This window comes from Panicum virgatum, chromosome 5K, assembly GCF_016808335.1.
Source record: "Panicum virgatum strain AP13 chromosome 5K, P.virgatum_v5, whole genome shotgun sequence".
Taxonomy (NCBI): domain Eukaryota; kingdom Viridiplantae; phylum Streptophyta; class Magnoliopsida; order Poales; family Poaceae; genus Panicum; species Panicum virgatum.
Window position 1 is genome coordinate 44,167,293 of NC_053140.1, and position 10,634 is coordinate 44,177,926.

Sequence of the window (10,634 nt, forward strand, 5' to 3'; positions counted from 1 at the left end):
TTTGATGTACATGACGAGACGAATCTTTTAAGCCTAGTTAGGCCATAGTAGGATAATAATTACCACAAACAAACGAAAAGTGCTATAATATATTACAGTGTCCGATGTGATCTTTTTTACCACCATTTTACGGATCTAAACACAGCCCCAAGACCTGGAAGGAAATTCCAGATGCTGCGGCTTTAATTGTCAGGCCTACTGCTTGTCACACGCACGTAATCCAGAGTTCCAGACGCAGGTTGAAGTCGTATCCGTGACTAGTTGGCTGAGCTTTTCATGGCCCTGTTTAGTTCCCTCAGACTGTCTCCAACTAGCAGAACTCAAATAGGAGACATATTCAATGTTTTGGGTCGCCCACTGCAAAGAGACTGAGCACCCAAAATATCTGAACTCCAACAGCGCGTACCCAAAACTCCAACGGATGCTGCCAGCCAAGTGCCGCCCCTCGCCGGCGGCGGCCCGCCACTCCTTGCCGGCCGCTCCTTGCTGCGAGCTCACCTCACGCTCGCCGGCCCCACCCCGAATCCGCGCAGGCAGCTCCCCGTCGCTCCCTGCCGTGCAGCTCCTCACCGACCGCGGCCCGCCGCTCCTTGCCGTGAGCTCGCGTCGCATTCGCCGGCAGCTCCCCACCGCGCCGCGCCGCTCCATGGTGGGGATCGACCTCGGCACCACCAACTTCGCCGTGGCCGCCATGGAGGGCGGCAAGCCCACCGTCGTCACCAACGCCGAGGGCGCGCGCACCACGCCCTCCGTCGTCGCCTACACCAAGACCGGGGAGCGCCTCGTCGGCCAGATCGCCAAGCGCCAGGCGGTCGTCAACCCCGAGAACACCTTCTCCGTCAAGAGGTTCATCGGCCGCAAGATGTCCGAGGTCGACGACGAGGCCAAGCAGGTCTCGTACGACGTCGTCGCCCGGCCACCGGCCGCTGCTCCTCGCCGACCCCCGCCCGTTGCTCCTCGCCCGGCCGCAGCCCGCCGCCCACTGCGCTTCCTCCCCGTCGCGCTGCCTTGCCACGGGGTTGCCACGCCGGCCGCCTCATCTTGGGCCCACCTCCGGCTGCTCCCCACCTCGCCGGCTGCCCCCCGCTGTGGTCCCACCTCGCGTGCCGGCCGTGCCCCGCCGGGTGCAGCGACGGGTGCCGGCGGCGGGGATGGAGGTCGGGGTGCCGCGCTGGAGAGAGAAGGACGGAGGCGGTTTGCGTCGTGGAGAGAGAGACTCATTTTTGCGTCCCTCCTCGGCTGATACGCAAAATGGGTGGCCAGTTTGGGTCGTCCGTTGGAGTCCATTTTCAGTAGGCAAAAGTACTGTGGGTGACCCATTTTGGGTTTGGGTCATCGAATGGATGAGCTGTTGGAGATAGTCTTAGCTTGTAAACGCAAAAAATTTTTGCGTGAGAATCTTGTCAATTTGAAGTACTAAATGAAGTCTATTTATAAATTTTTTTGCATGGTTGGGTTGTAAATCGCGAGACGAATCTAATGATGCTAATTAATTCATGATTAAGCAATAATTAGCGGATGGTTACTGTAGCATTACTGTTGGAAATCATGGATTAAGTAGGCTCATTAGATTCGTCTCGCGATTTACAGCCCAACCATGTAAAAAGTTTTGTAAATAGACTTCATTTAATACTTCAAATTAGCAAGATTCCTTTGCACTTTTTTGCGTTTACAGTTTTTTTTGTGTTTACGGGGTGGGAACTAAACAGGGCCCATATGACCTCTCATGGTACATCTGCACGGCAGTACGCAGTAGGCCAGTCGACACTGTTGGAACCCGACATCATGCTCATGCATGCCCGAATACTGGTAGTCTAGTACAAAGAAAAAAGGCCAAACATTACTATCTGAGAATCGTCCGAGCAAAAAGAAGAGGAGAGATATTAGATCTGCAACAATAATATTTTTCTAAGGGGAATGCAACAATAATAATCTCAGTGCAGGTTTGCAAGCTTAGGAATAAAAAAGCAGACAGGAACAAAAAAATCGCCGTTGCCGGGGATCGAACACGGGTTAAAAAAGCAGACAGGAACAAAATAAAACGCCGTTGCCGGGGATCGAACCCGGGTCGCCCGCGTGACAGGCGAGAATACTAACCACTATATATACTACAACGAATTGGTTGCAGTCGAAGTAATCTTAGCTATACTACTAAGTATATTCAGTCAAATTGATTACTCCGTAGATGTCTCCGAGAGGCAGTTACGAGTTTACTGGCTGGAGACTGGTATTTGCTCCACAGCTCGATTTCACCTTCTTGTGGCTGATGCCTCGCTGGGTGGGAGTTGGGATGCTGTCTCTGTACATGAACCCATCCTGCAGAGTCAAAAGTAGGAATGCAGTAGCTACCCGCAGACCCGCTACAGGGTGCCGGTGTAGGCTGCATTGCTGGCTCACCTGCAGTCCTGCACTGCACTGCATCACGCTACGACTACGATCAAAGAAAGTTTTGCAGCAGCCTCCGCGCGCCATGCACCGATGCATGCACGCACGGCAGACCGTGCCTGGCTGCCCGCTGCAGAAAAGGTCCAACCACCGCATTTACCCCCACCCCCACCCGCTGTTTCTTAGGTCAAAGTTGCAGTAAAGATCCATGCACGCAGTCAAGGATGGATTCGGATGTCTATTCGAATGTCAGATTTTTGGTCATTTTTCTTCGATTATGGACAAATAAGATATAGAATTTACTATGTAAATTCATAGCCTTGTATTTAACATTGATCTTGTAAAGATTCATAAAAAATAAACCTCAAATTTATCATATATATTCTTATATAATAGATATAAAAATTCGAATACGGATCGGATACGGATACGAATCTTTTTTCACTTTTTTAATTGTAGGGAGCAAATAATACATAAAAAAATTTATACAAAATTTTATTCTTATGTGTAATAATATGCTTGATAATATAAAAAAAGATAAGCATAAAATTTTAAGCATATATATTTCAAAATATCAAATTTGTTCTAAAAATTCGGATGTTTAGATCCATCCTTACACGCAGTACACCAACAAAAGGAACAAAAGGAGCACGAACAGTGTCGCAGGAGATAAGACGTGAGCGAGCTGCGAGCCAGGGGCCGGGGGATCGGGGGACGACGGGGGCAGCGCGCAGAGTCGTCGAAGCGCGCGGCAGCGTACTGATGACGAGCTCGAGGTTGAGGAGCCGCCGCCGCTGTTGCTGGCACTGCGTGGCTTAATTGCATGGTTTTTTTTGACGGAAAACTTAATTGCATGTTGGCATGGCATGGCCCCCCTCGCGCGCTCCACCGCCGCTGCCGCGGCCGGTGCAAGCCGTGCCGCCCGGGCCTGGATGCGTGGCGCGCGGCGGCGGTGGACACCTACCAAGGCTGGCAGCCCCCACGTATTCCCACCCACCCGGCCGCACGCACGCGCCCACGATCGATGCGTGTGTTTCTTTCTCCCCGTGCTCTCGTTCCCTGCCCCCGGGGCGGGTCCGGCTCTCTGCGCGCATGCCGCTCGGTGACCCCGCCGCATCTCCACGCACGGATCCACCGGGGCGGGTACGCCGCGTGCGCGCCGTGGGCCGTGGCACGGCTCAGCGGCGCAGCGGATAGCGCATCGGCGCGCACGGGCACGGCCGGGGGCTGCGCTGTGGTCTGCCTGCCCCGTCATAAAAGCCAGCGACCGTGCAGTGCATCTCCCGTCTTGTCCGTCCGTGTCGCCGCCAGTGCGCGCTGACCACGCACTAGCTAGGTTCTCCCGGCCGGCGAGGCAGTGCGCGGTGGGGCTCGGCTCGGCATCTTTCCTGTTGCTTATTCCTGCGGGCTGTGCGGGCACAGCAACGACGCCGCGACGCGCGCTGTTGTCAGCGTGCACCGACGCTCGCCGAGGCCGGCGCGGGCGCTGGGACACGATGCCGCTGCTGCGGCAGTCTCGCTTGCGTGCCCAGAGAGGGAAACCTGAATGCAGAATTAAAGGAGGGAGAGAGGCGGATGATTCGGCGCTCCTTTGGCAGAATTGCAGCTGAATCGACACAGGGTCAGGAGACTGGGATACAGTCGTACTGAATCGACAGGGCGAAGAATCCCAATGGGTGTGTGTATTCAGGCCCTGTTTAGTTCCCACCCCGTAAACGCATTAAAGTGAAAATGAATCTTGTTAATTTGAAGTACTAAATGAAGTTTATTTACAAAACTTTTTTCATGATTGGGCTGTAAATCGCGAGACAAATCTAATGAGCCTACTCAATCCATGATTTGCAACAGTGATGCTACAGTAACCATCCGCTAATTATTGATTAATTAGCATCATTAGATTCGTCTCGCGATTTACAACTCATCTATGCAAAAAGTTTTATAAATAGATTTCATTTAGTACTTCAAATTGTCAAGATTTCCACGTAAATTTTTTTTGCGTTACAGGTAAAACGAACTAAACAGGGCCTCAATAGGCTGATTTGTGCCTACCTGCCTTTCGCCTATGCTTGGCCGTTCATCAGAGTTCAGCTAGACAGACAGTGCCCCTGCCCCTGCCAGGCCTGGCCCCTGCTCGCCTATGTTTTCTTGCTGTCATCTGTTGCATTGCATCCCTGCACACGGCTGCTTGCATTAATATAGTATGCATCTCTCGATCTACCGGTCGCCAAATACCGGTACGCCCTGCGAGATCCTTGCTGCTGCTTCGGGCCTGCATGGTGCGCGCACGATCTTTCTAGTAGAGCGGGGAGTAGCGTACGATGGTGCACGGGTACTACGTGAGGTAGGTTGTGTTTAGTTCCGCGAAAAAACGGTAGAAAAGGTCACACCGAATACTGTAGCATACAGTAGCACTTTTCGTTTGTTTGTGGTAAATATTGTTCTATTATAGGCTAATTAGGCTCAAAAGATTCGCCTCGCAACGTACATCAAAACTATGCAATTAGTTTTTTTATTTACCTACATTTAGTACTTCATGCATGGGTCATTTGCTATATTTAATGTTTGGATGTGATTTTGATGTGATGGAAAATTTGGAGGAATAGGAGGGAAGTAAACACAACCGTATTCAAGTCTGAATCTCTGATATATAGTTGGCCATGCAGCCCGAGCCCGTTGGCCCGACCCGAGGCCCGTTTTTTTGGCCCGGCCCAAGCCCGGCCCGAGGGAGCGAGCCGTGCTTGGGCCGCACCCCAGGCCCGCAGCACGGCACGGGCACGGGCACGGCCCGCTCCAACGGTCGGCCCGGTACCGGCCCGTTTACTCCCCCCCAACGGCTCTTTAGCGCCGGCCCAGCCCACCACATCCGTTGGCCCCGCCACTATAAAACGCGACGCACCCCGCCCCCCACGCCCCGAACCCTACCGACCTCTCCTCTCCCCTCCCGCTCCCGGCCGCCGCACTCGTTCAGTCGCTCTCGCTTAGTCGCTTTCGTCTCGGGCTCTCCGCTCTCGGCTCTCGCAGTCTCGCTGTAGATCCGCCGGCCGCCGCTCGCCTCCCGACCGTCCCCGGCTCCGGTGACCACGCCGACGCTCCTCCATCTCCCTCCCTCCTCGTCTCCTCCCTCCCTATTCTCCCTTCCTCTACTCTGTCCTCTCTATCTCCCCGGACTATGTGAGTTCATGTTACTGTCCAGTCCCTCCGCCGCTCGCCGTCGATTCCAGTTTCTAATCGGTTCTGTCTCGTCTCCTTTGGGTGGCCCTCGTCCGGCACCGGGCTCCGGTAGTGCAGGTAATTCCTCGAAACCTAACCCTAACCCTAGATCTAGATCGATGGCTATCTCTCTCTGTCTCTCACTCACTCTCCTTTGTCCTCTGCACAGGTCGGTGTCCGATGCCGAGTCTTCCTCCTCTGGCCTAGACATGGCTCGGCGCCGGCCCAGTGCTCTGTTGAGGAACGGTGCTGGAGGCGAGGGTCAACCGTCCGGCCCGTCTGCGCTCGGGGTCGCAATGCCGGGGGTGGATGAGCATCCTGGCGACGACCACCTAGCAGACGAGTTGGAAATGGAGGACGACGACGACGTCCGTGAGGACGCTGCGGCGTTGTTCGGTATCGATGTCGGTGACGACAACGTTATTGATGTCGATGCCGAGGCCGGTGCCGGCGACAGTGGTGGAGGGGCCGCGATGGCAGTAGGGTGCGGCTCCACCGACACTCATGGTACCTCATCTTCAGGTAAACGCAAATCCAGTGTCTGGGCTGATTTCAAGGAGGTCAAGGAAAATGATGTGCGAGTTGCTGCTATCTGTAATATTTGTAGCAAGAGATTGTCTGCTAGATCTTGTTCTGGTACTGGTCATTTGATTAGGCACCAGGCTTCCTGTAGGAAAAAGGTTGACCATGCTCATAGGGTCCAGTCTAGGCTTGCTCTGAATCATGATAGTTTCCACAACTGGGTTTATGATCCTGCTGTTGCTCGTACTGAGTTGTGCCGGTTGATTGCTAGGCTGGACCTTCCATTAGGCATAGGTGAGACACAGGCATGTGAGGATTACATTACTCGTGCTCATAATCCTCAGTTTGTTAAGGTTTCTAGACAGACCACTCCTAGAGATCTTGGTAAACTCTTTGCTGATCGACGTGATGTGCTTATGAAATCTGTGTTGCCTGCTGCTTCTTCTGTTTCTTTAACTTTAGACATTTGGTCTGGCAATGCTAAGGAGGACTATGTTAGTGTGGTTGCTCATTATGTCAATTCTGATTGGGAGTTACAAAAAAGGGTTCTCGGTTTAAGGCTGATTGAGGTTAAACATTCTGGTGAAAACATTGCCGAAAGGATTGCTAGTGTGGTTGAGGAGTTTGGTTTGATTGATAAGATTTTTGCTGTCACTCTAGACAATGCTTCTTCTAATGCTAAGGCTATGGAGACTTTGGCACCTATGTTCTTTGGTAACTTGGGTTCTGATCCTGCACCTATAGCTTCTGATCCTAATAAGCGTAAGTATTGTCTTGTGCATCAATGTTGTGCATGTCATATCATTAATCTTATTGTCAAATCTGGACTGAAAAGGTTGAAACCTGTTACAGAAGATTTTAGAACTGCAATTAACTTCTTAAATTTCTCTAATCAAAGAATTGCACTGTTTAAGGAATATTGTAATGCTAAAGGTGTTAGACCTAGAAAGTTTGGCTTGGACGTGGATGTTAGATGGAATTCCACATATCTGATGCTTAAACATTTGATGCCATACAAGGATATCTTTTCTGTGTTCATTAACTCTCATTATGGTTCAGAATTGTTGACTAGAAATCATTGGTATGCTGCTGAAAAGGTAATGGAATTTCTGGAACTCTTCTATGATTCAACTGTTGTTCTATCTGGTGTTTATTATCCCACAAGTCCACTTGTTTTGCATCATATCTTAGATATTGCTTCCCATTTGCATGCTGCTGAAAGAGATCATAACCTTAGAACTATTGTTGCTCCAATGAAGCTTAAATTTCTTAAATATTGGGAGGACATACCACTGTTTTATTCATATGCATTCATACTTGATCCTAGAGCTAAGATGAGAGGATTCTTTAATGTGCTGGAATTACTTGCTGAAAGTATTGGAGGCACTTACAGTTTATACTATGCTGATGTTAAAATTGAATTGTATAAACTGTTTACAAAATATGAGAACAAGTTTGGTGCAGCTAGATCTCAAAGGGTTGCACAGCCATCAGCTCAATCAGGTAAGAAAAAGCAGGCATGGGGAAGGATCTTTGGAGGCCGTGGTGGTTCAGGTTCAGGTGTTGTTGGTCCTCCTCCCTCTTCCACTTCATGTTCATCTTCCTCTGCTGTTAGTGAGCTCTCTGCTTACTTAGATAGTGATTGTGTCACTGCTTATGATGATGACTTTGACATACTTCTTTGGTGGCGTGACCATAAGCTAACCTATCCAATCCTATCTATAATGGCTAGAGATATCATGTCTGTTCCTGTATCTACTGTCTCTTCCGAGTCTTGTTTCAGTTTAACGGGAAGGATCCTTGAAGAGCGGCGACGGCGCCTCTTGCCAGAGAACGTGGAGATGCTTACCTGCATCAAGGATTGGGAGTTAGGGGCAAGAAGAGAACAGCATGAAGCCGAGGACACAGAGCTGGAGGAAGCATTCAAGAACCTCTTTCTTGATGATGAAGGAGCTGGTGGTGGTGGGGCTGTGAGCTGAGCTGAGACTCTGAGACTGAGAGTGACTGAGAGGGTTATTTTGCTGTGAGATGAGTGAGTAATCTGTGGACTCACTGTAATTTTGGGTGGCAATTTGAACTATGCCACTGTGGACTGTAATGATTAACTTAATTAAGACTTTGAGAGCTGGCTGCACTTTTTTTTTCTAGGGTTTCTCACAAGGGTGAGTTTTACCTGAAAGGTTTTTAATGAGGCAGCATTGCACATCAGCTCCTTTTGAGTTATCTCTTTGTGTTGCCTTCTCTGTTTCAGTGTTTCTTGATCTGTTCATTTGTTATCTGTTCTTGAACTCTTGGAGTCATGAACTTGGAGTTGGAGTCTTACACTTATGTGTTTCTGTTTGTGAACTTTGAATGCTTGATTTATGAATTGGGAACTCAATTGTGAGTAGTTGGAGGTCTTTTTAGGGTACTGGGCCGTGGGCTGGCACGGCACGGCTAGTTGGCCGTGCTAAACGGGCTGGCCCGGCACGAAAAACGGCCCATAGTGCCGTGCTTGGGCCGAAGGCCAGGCACGAAGCCCATAGCGGCACGGCACGGTAGGCCCGTCGGCCCGTGGCGGCCCGTCCAGTACCGGGCCGTGCCGGCCCGAGATCGTGCCGGGCCGGGCCGGGCTGGCCCGTTGGCCATCTATACTCTGATACCACACGTAGCCAGCTTCCTAGCTTGCACGGCTACTATGCGATTTGTCTACCCCGGAGCTATGCCTGACCACGAGCAGAGCGCGGCACGGGGCGGGCATGAGAGATTTTTGTACCGCCAGCGACAGGATTTAATGTCAACTCTGGGTGCAGTAGCCAGTAGCAGGCTAGCAGCCTTTTCCAGCGGTTAAATTCAACAGAGTAGTCAAAACCGTCAGAAATGTGGTTTTGCTGAGGGTACATGTGACAGAACCGCCAAATTAAAACTCTAATTAAGTGTGATGGCCGTCATTTGAACACATCGGGCACATTACCTTAACGGCTTAATTTGGCGATCCTTTCTCAACCCACGGCCCGATCGAAACAACACCGATTGTCCCACGCGAAGGTGGGCGCAGATGGTACAAGCACAACCCATATTTGAAAATATACAAGAGTGGCATACGATAACAACAAGAAGTTTTACAAACCGAGTTCGAAATACAAAATATTGTACGAGTGTAGCTGCCTTTTATACAAAGTTTGATAAACATGAAATCTACCCACTACAATGTACAAGAACGACAAAGAATTACACACTCAGCCCACGAGTGTGCAATTCCAACACTCCAAAGCTACGCGCCTGGGTCCTCGACGTTCGACCCATCCGCGTCCAGTCGAATAAACTTGGTGCAACACGGACAGAACTCCACATGTGCGGGTTCTGAAATCATTTTTCCAACAAAGCCCTGAGCAACTGATACTCAGCAAGACTTACCCGACCAGTGGGTATAACTTAGCCCACATATCTAGACATGCAAGGCTTTTGGTTGGTGGTTATTTTGCAGAAAACAGCGACTAAAGTAATTCCTTACTTTTCTTATTTTAGCCCAAGATTATATACAAATTAACTCTATTCTATTATTTGCATGGATCAACTATAGCAGACATTGTGGTGCAATCAACAATAATTCAAGGTGTTCATCATCATATGTATATAAATATACTCATCATCTCGTTATAACACTACGTTGCGACGCAGTGACCAAGATGCTCATATCCGAGATCGACGGACGGCGAATCGATTCGATTTAACCTTGCAAGGTGGACCTAACCAACACGGCACGCAAAAGCCCTGTCGGACCCCACGCACCGACCTTTCCCCTCCCCGCCTCAAACTACAGGACCGCCCCACCATCATATGGTCAGCCGAGCTCAACGTGAGACCACCAAAAGTAAACATATGCATCCCCATTTCTCCGCGACTACTCGACTACCCCAGGAGGTGAGATGGAGTCCTATACTTTCGAGATGAGGCAGTACTCGGCTTACCGGTTGCGACTACCTACTACTCCCAGCATGCGGTTAGTACAGTTCAAACATGATCAACAGGGCCAACAACGGCTCGGTCCTTAACCGACACAGGCGGAACTACACGTCTCCCGCCCAGTGTCAGATTCTATTCTTTCTTTCATTCCAAGACTTTCATCCAAAGATTAGTAACTCATATATAGAAACATAAAACTATCCTATATCTCGCGAGTAACCAAGAATTACTCGACTTCTACCGAAACATATCTAGCATAGCATTTCTATCGTCCTATACATACTAGTACAACTCAAGGAAATCTAGGGTTCATGCATCTAGGGTTTCAATCAACTCCTAAACATAATGCACAAGTATAAATACATATATAGGTGCCATAATTTAAATTAATAGGATGTGCACCGGGGCTTGCCTTCGGGCTGCTGCTCGACACTGGGCTCAGCTGGGCCTTGGGCCGGGTGCTCACGCCGCCCTTCCTGCTAAACTTGCCCCTGCTGCTCATGTGGCTCGGCGATCACCTCGTACACGGCTCCCTCGGCGGCGGCGTCTACACGTATGCAAATTATATGAGA

General features: G+C 50.3%; 1 protein-coding gene across 1 annotated transcript; it reads left to right on the top strand.

The window, feature by feature from the left end:
• Window positions 1-421: 421 nt before the first annotated feature.
• Window positions 422-1,243, top strand: LOC120710138. Its single transcript, XM_039995801.1, has one exon. The coding sequence runs from the start codon at window positions 422-424 to the stop codon at window positions 1,241-1,243; it is 822 nt and encodes a 273-aa protein (XP_039851735.1).
• Window positions 1,244-10,634: the final 9,391 nt, after the last annotated feature.